Below are 16,475 nucleotides of genomic sequence, written 5' to 3' on the forward strand. Positions count from 1 at the left end.
CCATAAGCCCAACAAAAAGGCCTCAGAGGACATTGGTATCAGTTGAAAGTAAAAGAAAACTTAAACAATCTTATATTGCAATCACTCATACCTGGCCTTTTCCAAGCAAAGTTTCTGTTAACTAGTAAATTTTGTGCTGGTATTTGTTTGAATGCACCCATCTTGCAGATTATTGCATTTCAAGGCCAATTGGGTTAATCAATTTTACTGAGATTCTATCAATTAGTTAGGATGTGAGGAAGTTGTCTATTTTGGAATCTATTTTAACAACTTTTGAAATCTATTTTAACAAGTATTTCTTTCCTATCTATTTATCTTCTTTGTACCATTGGATTGAACCTCTTTTCCAGTATTGACATTTTCATTTATCTGCTTCACAGCCCTTTTGCCTTCAACTTGAAAGCTCTTGTCCTGCCAGTTCCATTTGGCCTCTCAGTACAGTAGCAACCTCAGACTGAATAGTTAGCCCAAGAATAGAACATGTGTAGCAATCACCCAGCATGGTTATCCATTGCAATATCTGGCTGAAGCTGCCTCCCTTTCCATATCCAACTTCTCTTCCGAGTTGAGAAGGTGCTGGAGCGCAAGAATGGCCCTTTATTGTTTTTCTGCGCCACCATTGGCCTCCTTGGACCTTTCTTCCTCACACATCTATCCTCACCTCTTGACATTAAATGCAAGAAACTCATAGACCTTGTCTCTAAAATTGAAATCATCTGCATCATCTACAATCTAGACAAAGCTGTGGGGGCCAAATTGAGCTGCAGCAACTCTGTTACCAACTCTGGTCGACTCAAGAAAGATAGTCGTTATTTTCCTGACTTCCAGGCAAAATTCCTCCATATTCTTCGACGTTGGGTTAAGCTTCTCCTTCATACTCCCAAGACTTGTCTTAGTGGATGTGTTAGTTGATTGAGTTTTTTGTGGCTTTCTTACTACCTCTGACTGCAAACCTTTGCCAGGGTCTCTGACATGGTAACTGGTAAATCTGAGATGGTAAGAGGGTAAATCTAGTTAGAGGACGTTTTATTTTCATTACCAGCGGGTGGTTCATCTCTGGTGTTCAAAGTCTGTATGGAAGATGCCCCATCTAGGTTTAAGATAAAATTCCTCCCAGAAAGAGTTCAAACAACTAGACATGGGAGAAGTGGCTGTAATCACTACCTACTGATTTGACTCTTGCACATACTGTACTCATAGTCATCAATATAAGGTGGACTAACAGGCATTGTTGGGCAACAGTTGGCCGTGTGTAATTGTAAAAAACAGTAATTGAACAATGGGCAGCCTTTGAAGAGGAGATGGTTCGGGTACAGTCTAGATACATTCCCACGAGGGAGAAAAGTAGGGCAACTAAAACGAGCTCCTTGGATGATAAGAGATAGAGTAAGATAAAGCAGAAAAAAGGAGCGTATGACAGATGTCAGGTTGATAACACAAGTGAGAACCAGGCAGAATATAGAAAGTTCAGAGGGGCAGAGACAGACTGAGAATAGACTGGCGGCCAACATAAAAGGGAATCCAAAATTCTTCTACAGGCATGTAAACAGTGAACGAATAGTAAAAGGAGGGGTGGGGCTGATTAGGGACCATAATGGAGATCTACTCATGGAGGCAGAGGGCATAGCTGAGGTACTAAATGAGTACTTTGCATCTGTCTTTACCAAGGAAAAAGATGCTGCCAGAGTCTCAGTAAAGGAAGATATAGTTGGGATACTGGGATGGGCTAAAAATTGATGAAGTGGTGCTAGAAAGGCTAGCTGTACTTAAAGTAGATAAGTCACCTGGTCCGGATGGGATGCATCCCAGGTTGCTGAGGGAATTAAGGGTGGAAATTGTGGAAGTGCTGGCCATAATCTTCCTAACATCCTTAGATACAGGGGTGGTGCCAGAGGGCTGGAGAATTGCAATTGTTACACCCTTGTTCAAAAAAGGGTGTAAGAATAAACCCAGCAACTGTGAGCCAGTCAGTACCTCGGTGGTAGGGAAACTTTTAGAAACGATAATCCGGGTCAGAATTAAGTCACTTGGACGAGTGTGGATTGATTAGGGAAAGCCAGCACAGATTTATTAAAGGCAAATCGTGTTTAACTAATCTGATAGTTTTTTGATGAGGTAACAAAGAGGGTAGATGAGGGCAATGCAGTTGGTGTGTATATGGACTTTCAAAAGGCATTTCATAAAGTACCACATGGTAGGCTTGTTATCAAGATTGTAGCCCATGGAATAAAGGGGGCAATAGCAACATGCATACAGAATTGGCTAAGTGACAGGAAACAGAGACGTCGTGACCGGTTATTTTTTGGACTGGAGGGAGGTGTGCAGTGGTGTGCCCCAGGGTTGGTGCTGGGACCACTGCTTTTCTTGATATATATTAGTGACGTGGACTTAAGTGTACAAGGCACAATTCAAAATTTGCAGATGACACGAAACTTGGAAGGGTAGTAAACAGTGAAGAGAATAGTGATAGACTTCGAGGATATAGACAGGCAAGTGGCATGGGCAGACACGTGGCAGATGAAATTTAACGCAGAAAAATGCGAAGTAATACATTTCGGTAGGAAGAACAAGGAGAGGCACTATAGACTAGAGGGCACAATTCTAAAAGGGGTACAGGAACAGAGATCTGGGGGCATATATACACAAATCGTTGAAGGTGGCAGGGCAGGTTGAGAAAGTGGTTAAAAAAGCATACGGGATCCTGGGCTTTATAAATAGAGGCATAAATTACAAAAGTACAGAAGTCATGATGAACCTATATAAAACACTGGTTCGGTCACAACTGGGGTATTGTGTCCAGTTCTGGGCATCGCACTTTAGGAAAGATGTGAAGGCCTTCGAGAGGGTGCAGAAGAGATTTACTAGAATGATTCCAGGGATGAGGGACTTTAGTTATGTGGATAGACTGGAGAATCTGGGGTTGTTCTCCTTGGAACAGAGAAGGTTGTGAGGAGATTTCATAGAGGTATTCAAAATCATGAAGGATCTAGACAGAGTAGATAGAGAGAAACTGTTCCCATTGGCGGAAGGGTCAAGAACCAGAGGGCATAGATTTAAGGTGATTGGCAAAAGAACCAAAGGTGATATGAGGAAAATCTTTTTTACACAGCGAGTGGTTAGGATCTGGAATGCACTGCCCGAGGGGGTGGTGGAGGCAGATTCAGTCATGGCCTTCAAAAGGGTACTGGATAAGTGCTTGAAAGTAAACAATTTGCATGGCTACGGGGATAGGGCGGGGTAGTGGGACTAGCTGGATTGCTCTTGCATAGAGCTGGCGTGGACTTGATGGGCCGAATGGCCTCCATCCGTGCTGTAATCTTTCTATGATTCTATGTTGTACTAGAATGGCAGCCAGGGTATAATCTCTTATTTTGAGCACATTGGGGTTTCCAGCTGACTTGAGGAAAAAGGAAATGATCAATCAGGTGATTAGCATCCCAGAAAAGAATCACTGCTGGAGTTTACAACCAATTCCAAGTGTTTTTTTTTTATTTATTCGTTCACGGGATGTGGGCGTCGCTGGCAAGGCCGGCATTTATTGCCCATCCCTAATTGCCCTCGAGAAGGTGGTGGTGAGCCGCCTTCTTGAACCGCTGCAGTCCGTGTGGTGACGGTTCTCCCACAGTGCTGTTAGGAAGGGAGTTCCAGGATTTTGACCCAGCGACAATGAAGGAACGGCGATATATTTCCAAGTGGGGATGGTGTGTGACTTGGAGGGGAACGTGCAGGTGGTGTTGTTCCCATGCGCCTGCTGCCCTTGTCCTTCTAGGTGGTAGAGGTCGTGGGTTTGGGAGGTGCTGTCGAAGAAGCCTTGGCGAGTTGCTGCAGTGCATCCTGTGGATGGTGCACACTGCAGCCACAGTGCGCCGGTGGTGAAGGGAGTGAATGTTTAGGGTGGTGGATGGGGTGCCAATCAAGCGGGCTGCTTTATCTTGGATGGTGTCGAGCTTCTTGAGTGTTGTTGGAGCTGCACTCATCCAGGCAAGTGGAGAGTATTCCATCACACTCCTGACTTGTGCCTTGTGGATGGTGGAAAGGCTTTGGGGAGTCAGGAGGGGAGTCACTCGCCGCAGAATACCCAGCCTCTGACCTGCTCTTGTAGCCACAGTATTTATATGGCTGGTCCAGTTAAGTTTCTGGTCAATGGTGACCCCCAGGATGTTGATGGTGGGGGATTCGGCGATGTCCCTTATGAGCTCATTGTGACAAGCACAACTGACAATGGGAGCTTCCTTGACCAAGCAACAGCCCCATTTTCAAGGAGCTTTCATGTCAACTAGGGTAATCTACAGGATGCTAGAACGGTGGTGATCCCTGCAACACAGCAGTGGCTCCTTCTAGAGAAAGAGATTTTCATATAATAACTTTCCAAGAAATAGCATCTAGTATCAGATTTTAGGTCAGTAAATCTATGGCTATTTCTTCCACTTTACTAGATCTTTCGAACAAGTACATAAGTTGTTGCTCATGTGACCAGAGAAGGGGTTTGTCCAAGAAAACTCTGATTTACTCCTATTACTTAGTAGTCCTCAAAGGTCAAAGGCATCTGACCAATTCTAAATGTTGGCCTTTGCTTACTCCATTCTCAAAGAAAAATTCACGACTGTCACCTCCCTCCAATTCATTCAGCCACGACTAACTCACTACAATCAATCTTGAAGGTACATACATCCATATATAGATCTGGATATAGCAATGGAAATATGAGATTCAATAACTGGGGTGTACATTCATCCTGACATTAGCACCCATATTACTTATTAATTACCTGGCTGCAGTGGTAGCCTTTGAGTATTTAGAGACTACATGGATACCTGGATGACCAGTTGGTACAGCCTCCTTTTACTAGGAAGCAGAGAACTAATAAGTCATGGTATTGTCTGCCAATTTGGATACAATTCCTTCCACTAAATTAATAAGTATAAACAACACCAGCCCCAACACAACCTCATGGCACTCCACTGGTAACTGGCTGCCAACCAGATACCTGTCCATGCGTGATTACTTGTTTACCAGCCAGTCATTTGACATCCATTTTAATACATTCCCATCTATCCCATGGGGTTGGATCTTGTGTAGTAACCTATTATGTGGAACAGAGTCAAATGCCTTCCTAAAATCCAGGTAGGTAACATCCACTATCTCTCCCCTGTCCACCAGGTTTGTCATCTCAAAGAAATTCAATAAATTAGTCAAGCATAACCTCCCACTCCTGAAAACATGCTCACTGTCTTGGATTTGCTCATTCTCATCATAATACCTCCTTATTATCCCTCAATGCTTTCAAACGCTTTCCTAACATTGGAAGTAAGGCTTGCAGGCGAATGATTTGATGGTTCATTCCTCACCCTTTTTTTGAAGATAGGAGTGACATTTGCTATTTTCCTTTCCTCTGGAACTTGGCCTGAGTCCAGTGAACTCTGGAAAAAATATCTGCAAGAGTACTCGCAATTGTTTGAACCATTTGCTTCAGAACCCTGGGATGAAAGTTGTTGAGAGCCTGAAGTCTTATCTACTTTGAGCTTCAATAACTTCCCCAATATGTCCTTTCTTGTGATTTTACAATTTTTCAGTCTACATTCATCTTTAAACTGTACCCCCAATACTGGCATTTCTCTCCCCATTTCTTTTATAAACACTGTTGAAATATAACAGTCAAGTACATCAGCAATTTCTCAATTTTTAAATTTATTTTTATTGTTTTAAATTATAAGATTTGCTGACAGTTCATTCATTGTTTTCATATATCCTTTTTCATTAGAAGTTTATATAGTTTTTTGCCTGTTTTGATTGGTATGTTCCCTATCTGCTCAGTTGCAGTTTTATGAATGAAATTTGAGCCAATTAGGTGTACATGTAACACAGAAATCTCCAAGTGTGACAGACAAAATGTACACAAAATGCAAGATGTGTATGTGTAAATATCGTGGATCAATCTAAGTTGGCTCATGGTGAGTTGAAGGATATCCTGTTTTATCTTGTAATGTACAAAATTTCAAAGTCACTGATTTAATAAGCAAAACAGTATTTTTATTACACAGTATTGTGGGGTGTTTGTCTAAGTATTCATTATTTTTAATCTCATTTTTAAGTCACAGGGACTACAAAGGAAAGTGGTAGGAAAATGTTCCAGGTTGGAGGTAGATCATAGATAGTGTAGGTAGTAGTACTGGCGGGTACATCCTGTGTGTATGGTTTGGTAGTACTGGTGGTGAGGGGGTCATTGGGTGTGAAAATAGTGGGGAAAGAGTCTTGGTAGTACTGAGAAGGCTGAGGTTTGTGAGCATTGGAAACTAGGATCATAGGCTATGTGATCAAGGAATATGGGAGGAGGGGAGGGGGTTCCTGGTGTTTTGGAACACTGTGCAGGTTGTATCAGTGTGTGGTAGGAGTGAGAAGACAACCTCCGATTGAGACGTGAGGTGCGGCTTGAGTTCTGGGAGTGGAAGGGTGACTGTGATGAAGCGTTAAAAATTGTGGAGGGAGGGTGGTTGTCCACTGGATTTGAGAAACTGGAATGGGGATTGAAGGATGTGTCAGTATTATGGTGGTTCTGGGATGTTTGAGATGTATAAGGGGTCTATTAATAGTGGAGGTTGTCATAGGATCTGCAAGTGTTTAGGGTTTGGTCTTGGGGTGCAGAAATATTGGGAAAGAGGTCACAATGCATGCGTATAGGAGAGGCTAGGAAGGTTACACACTCCATTTTTGGGCATCACCATTCCCTGTCAAACAGATAGGATTTTCCATTATTAAGTGAGCGGCTGTTAGTTGTCACAAGAAAACTAATATTGAATCCAGGACAGGGACTCGATAAAATTAACATAAGTAAAGCAACAGTAATGAAGACAATAATAGCACTAAAGAGTGACAAATCCCCAGGACCAGATGGTTTCCATCCCAGGGTTTTAAAGGCAGTGGGTGAGCACATTGCAGATCCCTAACTATAATCTTTCAAAGTTCTCTAGATTCAGGAACTGTCCCTCTAGATTGGAAAATTGCACGTCACTCCGCTTTCTAAGAAAGGAGAGAGAGGGAAACCGGGGAAATTATAGACCAGTTAGCCTAACATTTGTTGTGGGGAAAATGCTGGAGTCTATAATTAAGGATAGGGTGACTGAACACCTTGAGAATTTTCAGTTAATCAGAGAGAGCCAGCATGGACTTGTGAAAGGTGGGTCGTGCCTGACAAACCTGATTTGAATTTTTTGAAGAGGTGACTAAAGTAGTGGACAGGGGAATGTCAATGGATGTTATTTATATGGACTTCCAGAAGGCATTTGATAAAGTCCCACATAAGAGACTGTTAGCTAAGATAGAAGCCCATGGAATCGAGGGAAAAGTATGGACTTGGTTAGGAAGTTGGCTGAGCGAAAGGCGACAGAGAGCAGGGATAATGGGTAGGTACTCACATTGGCAGGATGTGACTAGTGGACCCCCGCAGGAATCTGCCTCGGGGCCTCAATTATTCACTATTTATTAACAACTTAGATGAAGGCATAGAAAGTCTCATATCTAAGTTTGCTGATGACACAAAGATTGGTGGCATTGTAAGCAGTGTAGATGTAAACATAAAATTACAAAGTGATATTGATAGATTAGGTGAATGGGTAAAACTGGCAAATGGAATTCAATGTGGACAAATGTGAGGTCATCCACTTTGGATCAAAAAAGGATAGAACAGGGTACTTTCCAAATGGTAAAAAGTTAAAAACAGTGGATGTCCAAAGGGACTTAGGGGTTCAGGTACATAGATCATTGAAGTGTCATGAACACGTGCAGAAAATAATCAATAAGGCTAATGGAATGCTGGCCTTTATATCCAGAGGACAAGAGTACAAGGGGGCAGATGTTATGCTGTAGATATACAAAACCCTGGTTAGACCACACCTGGAGTACTGTGAGCAGTTCTGGGCTCCGGACCTTCAGAAGGACATAAACAGAACCCTCTGATATTCCCAAAGGAGATAGAGAACTGTGTCTAGGTTTCAGTCTACATATCCAATAGTGTAGTGTAGGAAGGACCCTTCAGATATCTTCATAACATTGCATGTACACTTTATTTAACATCAAAAGTACCTTAATGTTCTTTATCAAACTATATGTATGCAGCAGTATAATTTGCAAATTTGACACTTTGCTTCTCCTACCTGTGGAAGTGGCTCCCACATAATGAAATTCTGCTCTTTTCTGTATTTGGCACTTCAAAAGTGGAGTTAACCATCAGCTTTCTGTGTGTTCAACAGATTGTGAGAATCTGACCTAGCCCAGTGGTAGGAACCCTCGCCTGGTTCCATTCCTATCTATCTAGTCGTAGCCAGAGAATCATCTGCAATGGCTTCTTTTCCTGCTTCCATATCATTTCCTCGAGTCCCCCAAGGATCTATCCTTGGCCTCCTTCTATTTCTCATCTACTTGCTGCCCCTCGGTGACATCATCCAAAAACACATCAGGTTCCACATGTATGCTGATGACAGCCAGCTCTACCTTACCAACACTTCGCTCGACCCCTCCACTGCCTCAAATGTCACACTGCTTGTCCACCATCCAGTATTAGATGAGCAGAAATTACCTCCAACTAAATATTGGGAAGACCAAAGCCATTGTCTTCGATCCTCGCCACAAATTCCGTTCCCTATCTGAGGCTGAACCAGACTGTTCGCAACCTTGGCATCCTATTTGACTGAGATGAACTTCCGACCCCCAAGCCGCTCCATCACCAGGACTGCCTCCTTCCACCTCTGTAATATCGCCCATCTCCGCCCTGCCTCAGCTCATCTGCTAAAACCCTCATCTATGCCGTTGTTCCCTCTAGACTTGACTGTTCCAATGCTCTCCTGGCCAGCCTCCCATTTTCCACCCTCCATAAACTTGAGCTCATCCAAAACTCTGCTGCCCATAATCCTAATTCGCATCAAGTTCTGTTCACCCATCACCCCTGTGCTTGCTGACCTACATTTGGTTTGATTTTAAAATTCTCACCCTGGTTTTCAAACCCCTGCATAGCTTCGCCCCTCCCGATCTCCGTAACCTCCTACAACCCTCGAGATCTCTACTCCTCCAATTCTGGCCTCTTGCGCATCCCTGATTTTAATCGCTCCACCATTGGAAGCTTTGCCTTCAGCTGCCCTAGGCCCTTAGCTCTGGAATTCCCTCCCTAACCCTCTCCTTTAAGACACCCTTAAAACCTAGCTCTTTAACCAAGCTTTTGTTCACCTGTCCTAATATCTCCTTATGTGGTTCAGCATATATGTGAAGCTCCTTGGGATGTTTTACTACGTTAAAAGGCACTATATAAATACAACTTGTTAGCTATGCTCTCAACAATTATCGTTGTGTGAGACATGTGATGCTGTTTTTGCTTTCCTCCAAATACAGTCATCAAGAGGATAGCTAGGTAACACACTTTGGACTGTTAATGGTATTCTTGCAATTCTTGCAAAAACCTGTCAAAGTTACTATCTCCCAAAGCGCTGGAACAACACTGGATAAGTCCGGAAGTCTTGAGATTTGCGTTGCACAAACAAGAACTGCACTCACCTTTGTTTAGTTGTAAAGTGCAACAATTTTTTTTTTTACAAATTAGTTGAAAATAAAATGCAACTTAGCATCACCATTAGTAAAACACTGCAATTACAGAAGTAGTGCAAAAAAAAAAGTGCTGCTTATTTTTTTTTAAAAATGAAACCCTGGGAAAGGCTGGGAGTGAGTGCAAGAGTTGGGAGACGCGGGGAAGTTTTTGTGGGCTGAGGTGGGAGGAGCGTCACTCTGCGGAGCAAAGGCTGCTGGGACACGGGCCTAGCGCGGCGCTCGCGCATCGGCAAGTGGTTTGCGGAGAGAGAAAGAAAGAAAGTGAAAGGATCAAAGAAAGAGAGAAGGAACCGGCGGGGGTGTGTGTGGGAGAGAAAGAGAGAGAGACATATACACAGATAGATAGATAGATAGATATAGAAAGAAAGAAACAGCCGACGGTGGAGCGCAGCCACCCTCCGGCCGCATCATGTCCACCTCCGTCGTCCAGGTCACCAACATCTCTCCGGTGGCCAGCAGCGAGCAGATGACGACGCTCTTCAGCTTCCTGGGAGAGATCGACGAGTTCCGCGTCTTCCCTCCCGAGTAAGTGAGCGGGTGGGCTGATAACTTTAGAGAGGGTGGGTTGTATGAACTCACAGGCCCCGGGCCCCGGTTCGGTGTTGAGTGGGGGCGGGGAAGCTGCTCTGCTTCAGAGCGGCGACCGCCATCTTACGGCCTGCGCAATTGCGCAGGTTGATGTTGGCGCTGAGTTTCGCTCCTCCCTCCCCCTGTCCTCCGTTATTTACTCTTGTTTCGGAAGGAGGGAGGTGGCTGGTTGGCCGGGGTCCGGGAGTCGATCGTTAATTGAGATGGAGTCGAGCTGATCGCAGACTCGTCTTGTTTACCTCTTCTCTCCCCCCCCCCCTTTTTTCTCCATCGCCTCTCTTCCAAGGTCCTGACTTAAAAAAAACCCGCCGGGTGTCCCTTTCCTGCACTAGTTGAGCGTCAGTCAGTGATACTAGTGAAGTGAGATATATCTATAATACAGGCAACGTTTGCATTATTAATTATTTTTATGTTACGATGAGTGACAGGATATGGGTAAAAGTTGCTGGGGTGAATTTTCCCTTTTCCCGCCAGGCAGAAACCAAGCATTTGGGCCGTCCGTTTTACACCCTGTCCAAATTTTGTTTCCACAATGGTAATAAAAATCGTACAGTTTGTAAAACCATAGGCTGATCCGCTACCGTTTGTTTTCCACTCGCCAGTAAAAGTGAAAATTCACTTCGCTGTGAAAGCAGTATTCTGTTCAGTAATGTATTTCATGTAAAATGAACTCGTTTGTTGGCTTAAACACATCTCACTCGAGTATTTAGTGGTCAGTTCACCTTCCAGAAGATAGGAGAAGTGCATGTGGGGTACCTGTGAGATCACAAAACCCTGTACTTGCGATGAAAGGTTTTGTTTGATCCTGAGTCACACTGTGGTATAACCAGATATTGGGCAATAAAGGTACTCTCCAGATTGTGGAGGATATGGGGTCCACTTAGGGGAGTGACCTTTTGATGCTGAACCTGAGAGAATATGTAGTGCATCAGGGAACTATATCTGGTTCCATGTCATATCTTTGAATCCTCCATGCTGTTCAATTTCCCAGTACTGAGATCCTTCATCTTAATAAGTAGAAAAAACCTCATTGAAAAATACTGGAAGGGTGGCAAGAGGATTGCATGCAGCAAACAATTTTGTGGTTTTCAGGGGATTAAAAACTGCCTATGGCCCTATATCAACAGAATCCCCATGATTGAATTATACTTGTGTGTTAACTTGTCCCCAACTGAAAGGGCTGTTTAAAGGTTGAATCAATTTTCTTTCTGACAAAATCTGTTTTGTTATGTGCTACATTTTGAAAATAAATACCTATATATTTAAATAGGCTTGTAATCCATCTCTGTTTCTACATCTGATTACTAGACATCACAGTTTTTATTTCTTCAGCCAGCGTTTATTAAAAGCTGAGGAACAGAATATAATCAGACCATTTAGCATGCAGCCTGGCATTCAGATTTGATTAGTGAAAACTGTATTTTAAATCAGTATATAATTCAAAAAAAGGCCAGGTTAACATTAGTGGGTAATGAATTTATTAAATATAGTGAGACTGAAAGCCTTGAAATATCACTTTTAATACTAAATAGTCCCATCCATCTTTATCCAGCAAAATTGTTATCGAAAATTATTTTATCTGCATACCGGATATCAATTTTACTGTTGTATTGTAGATTGGCAGTTACTGAAAAAAATTTGCAAAAAAAAATGTTAAATTTACCACACTTTTCCATTCTGAAAAGATTGTTGGGGTAGTGTCATGGATGTCGGTCACTCTTCTGGTACCTCTCCCAAGTGTCCATTATTTTTGTGAGCCTTGAAATGTTGGGGGGAAAGGGGGTGGCATCTTGGTCATGCTCAATCTTGTCCTCACTTGATGTTCATGCGTGTACGCTTTCAATCAAGTGTTACTGGATAACGAACAGTAGTGGGAGCCCAGCAGCATTCTTTGGTAGAAATAGCAAACCTGGGACAGTCTGGGACCGACTTTGTATGTGTGGCTTAGCTACCCACTGGGTAAACTGCCTAAGCCATTGAGTAAAACAAGTTCCATATTTTTTTAAAACAGATGATTTTGTAAGAATTGTGTTTTGTTTAAGAGTTGATAGATATCTGTCCTGGGACAACCAACTTCCTTTGATCTTGCACACAACAGAACTGAATTGCAAATGCCCTGAGATTCCATGACACTCTTCAAGAAGAGCAGGAGAGTTCTCCTGATGTCATGGCCAAGACTTATCCCTCAGACAGTGCCACAAAAATAGCTTATCTGGTAATTCGTCTCATTGCCGTTTGTGGGTCATTGCCGAATGCAAATTGGCTGTTGTGTTTGCTTACGTGATAACAGTGACTACATTTGAAATGTAATTAATTGGCTGTGATACTTCGTACTTTATATATGATTAATTGGTTAAGCTCTCTGGTATTTTTTGCAGTGAAGCTTGTAATAGTTCAATAGCTTTAGATGGGATGGGAAGAGGACTCTTAATATGCATTTATATAGTTATACTTGCAGTCTTCTGCCCTTACACACTGTTGTAGCACACTGCTTTAGCTGACTTGGTGTGTGGTGAGGCATTTACAGTCATCTTAAATCAACCTGAGCTTTAATGTTAAAGATACAGATAGCATTGAGGCATTTCCGGTTAAGTGAACATTATCAGCTACTTAAACAAAAAAACAATTATGTGGGTATGGTAACAGTGTTTTACACATATTTGATCATCCAGATCCTGCATTGGCCAACAAACAAACACTGAAGATTTTACTTTTATCTTTTTTGACTTAACATATAAACCAGGGCTTGTTTGTCCCACTTGTAATAATATTAAATCAAAGTTTTATATAAAATAAGAACAGAATGTATGACTTTAAAATAGGCACTGAATTACATCTGTATGGTCTGGTCTAATTACCTTCTGCCCTCTGCCCTCTTACCCCGCTTCATCTGAAGAATCCACTTGGTCTTGACCTCCCCCCATGTGTAACGCCACAGAAGATCAACAACAACTTCTATTGATATAGCACCTTTATCATAGTAAAACTTCCATGTATCCCTCGCTACACGCACACACCTCTTCCAACCGCACATCTTTTTGTACCTGCCACTGGAAAATACTCTCCCCTAAGTTACTTACAACGGCACTTTCAAATTCTCAACTGTCTAGCCTTTGACCATCCATTCGCCAAAATACTTCTGCAGCTACCGATCTGCTCAATCACACCCTTATCTCCACCTTTGATGCCCTTGCCCCAGTAAAACCTTTACTTACTCCCACCCTGGTAGTGCCTCCATCTCCACTCTCAAGTTCATGGGGTGCAGATTTTAATGTTTATGGCAGACAACTGCTTTACCCGTTCATCGCCAGATCTGGCTGGACCACATCAAGCACTATCCGGTTCTGCTGTCCTCTGCCAAAACTGCTCACTACTCCAAGATGATTCGGCAATGCAAAGGTAACCCCGGCATCTTTTCTCCACTACCAACAGTCTCCTTAAACCCCTCTTCGCCGCTCCCTCCACCCTCGCCTCCAACAAGTGCGAGGAGCTCATGGACCTCTTTGTCACTAAGATTGAGACCACCCGTTCAGCTGCCTCTGCTGCATCCCTCTTTTCCCCTAATCCACCAAGCCAAGGTTCCCCCCTGCCCTAGCCCTGAACTTGCATCTTTCTCTAGTTTATCTCCTATCTCCTCATATGCCCTCTCCAAGCTCCTCATCTCCATGAGACCCACCTCCTTCTCTCCAAACCCTATTCCCACTAAACTGTTGACCAACTTCCCATTCTGACCCCCATGCTAGCTGGCATTGTAAACGGTTTCCTCTCCTCTGGTACTGTCCCCCTCCCTTTCAGATCTGCCACCTTAACCCCCCCCCCCCCCCCCCCCCGTCCTCGAAAAACCAGCCCTTGACCCCTTTGTCCTTTCAAACTACCACCCCATCTCCAACCTCCCTTTCCTCTCCAAAGAACTTGAATGTGATGACGCCTCCCAAATCCGTCCACCTGTCCTGCAATTCCATGCATAAACTTCTGCAATTAGGTTTCTGCCCCTGCCATAGCACTGAAACGGCTCTAATCAAAGTCACAAATAACATCCTCTGACTGTGATCGTGGTGCACTCTACCTCCTCATCCTTCTACTGTCGGCAGCCTTTAACACGGTTAACTGCACCATCCTCCACCAATGCCTTTTCTTCATTGTCCGGCTGAGTGGGACTGTCCTCGCCTAGTTCCATTCTTATCTATCCACGCGTAGCCAGCGAAACTCCTGCAGTGGCTTCTCTTCCTGCTCCCACACCGTTACCTCCTTGGCTTCCTCCTATTTCTCATCCACATGCTGCCCCTCCGCGATATCATTCAAAAACACGGTGTCAGGTTTCACGTATACTCTGACGACACCCAGGTCTATCTCACCACCACCTCTCGACCCCTCCACTGCCTCTGTGTTGTCATACAAATATACGAATTAAGAACAGGAGTAGGCCATTCGGCCCCTCGAGCCTGTTCTGCCATTTGATAAGATCATGGCTGATCTGATTGTGACCTCAACCCTACTTTCCTGTCTACCTACTATAACCTTTGACTTCCTTGTTAATCAGGAATCTATCTAACTCAGCCTTAAAAAAAATATATATAATGACCCTTCCTCCACCGCTCTCTGGGGAAGGGAGTTCCACAGACTCACGCCCCTCTGAGAGGAAAAATTTCTCCTCATCTCCATCTTAAATGGGAAGCCCCTTATTTTTAAACTGTGGCCCCTAGTTCTAGTCTCTCCCACAAGGGGAAACATCCCCTCAGCATCTACCTCTTCTAGTCCCCTCAGGATCTTATATGTTTCAATAAGATCACCTCTCATTCTTCTAAACTCCAGTGTGTACAGGCCCAACTTGTCCAACCTTTCCTCATAAGATAACCCCCTCATCCCAGGAATCAGTCGAGTGAACCTTCTCCGATCCGCCTCCAAAGCAATTATGTCCTTTCTTAAATCAGGAGACCAAAATTGCACACAGTATTCTAGATGTGGTCTCTCCAATGGCCTGTACAACTGTAGCAAAACATCTCTACTTTTATATTCCATTCCCCTTGCAATAAATGACAACATTCCATTTGCCTTTCTAATCACTTGCTGTACCTGCATACTAACTTTTTGTGATTCATGTACTAGGACACCCAGATCCCTCTGTACCTCAGAGTTCTGCAATCTCTCTCCATTTAAATAATATACTGCTTTTCTATTCCTCCTGCCAAAGTGGACAAGTTCACATTTTCCCACATTATACTCCATCTGCCAAATTTTTGCCCACTCACTTAACCTATCTATAGCCCTTTGCAGACTACTTATGTCCTCTTCACAACTTACTTTCCTACCTACCTTTGTGTCATCAGCAAATTTAGCAACCATACATTCGGTCCCTTCATCCAAATCATTGATATAGATTGTAAATAGTTGAGGCCCAAGCACTGATCCCTGTGGCACTCCTCTCATTACATCTTGCCAACCTGAAAATGACCCATTTATGCCTACACTCAGTTTCCTGTTAGCTAACCAATACTTTATCCATGCTAATATGTTACCCCCTACACCATGAGCTCTTATTTTGTGTAGTATCCTTTGATGTGGCACTCTGTCAAAGCCTTCTGGAAATCCAAGTACACCACATCCACAGGATCCCCTTTATCCACGTTGCTTGTTACTTCCTCAAAGATCTCTAATAAATTAGTCAAACACGATTTCCCTTTCACAAAGCCGTGTTGACTCTGCCTGATTGCATTGAGATTTTCTAAGTACCCTGCTATAACCTCCTATGACAGATGTTAAGCTAACTGGCCTGTAGTTCCCTGCTTTCTGCCTCCCTCCTTTCTTGAATAAAGGAGTTACATTCGCTATTTTCGAATCTGATGGGACCCTTCCAGAATCTAGGGAATTTTGGAAAATTAATACCAATGCATCTACTATCTCTGCAGCCACTTCTTTTAAGACCCTAGGATGAAGTCTGTCAGGACCTGGGGACTTGTCAGCTTTTAGTTCTAATAATTTTTTCAAAACCCTTTCCCTGGTGATTGTAAATGTTTTAAGTTCCTCCCTCCCTTTCACCTCTTGATTCACAATTATTTCTGACATGTTATTTGTATCCTCTGCAGTGAAGACGGATGCAAAATATCTGTTCAATTCATCCGCCATTTCCTTATTCTCCATTATTAATTCCCCAGACACTCTCCCTGGAGGACCTACGCTCACTTTACTTACTCTTTTCCTTTTTAAATACCTGTAGAAACTCTTACTATCTGTTTTTACATTTCTAGCTAGCTTTCTCTCATACTCTAATTTCTTCCTCCTTATTATTCTTTTAGTCA

At 43.2% G+C, this 16,475-nt stretch overlaps 1 protein-coding gene across 1 annotated transcript in view; it reads left to right on the top strand.

Annotated features, from left to right (window-relative positions):
• Window positions 1–9,760: 9,760 nt before the first annotated feature.
• The window catches only part of srek1 (splicing regulatory glutamine/lysine-rich protein 1), a 59,952-nt gene continuing 53,237 nt past the window's right edge, over window positions 9,761–16,475 (top strand). The window contains exon 1 of the mRNA XM_067982616.1: window positions 9,761–10,116. Within this exon, the coding sequence (XP_067838717.1) occupies window positions 10,001–10,116 (116 nt within the window). The 5' untranslated portion in view covers window positions 9,761–10,000. The remainder of the gene's footprint in view (window positions 10,117–16,475) is intronic.

Source organism: Heptranchias perlo, chromosome 4 (genome assembly GCF_035084215.1).
Source record: "Heptranchias perlo isolate sHepPer1 chromosome 4, sHepPer1.hap1, whole genome shotgun sequence".
NCBI classification, from domain to species: Eukaryota; Metazoa; Chordata; class Chondrichthyes; order Hexanchiformes; family Hexanchidae; genus Heptranchias; species Heptranchias perlo.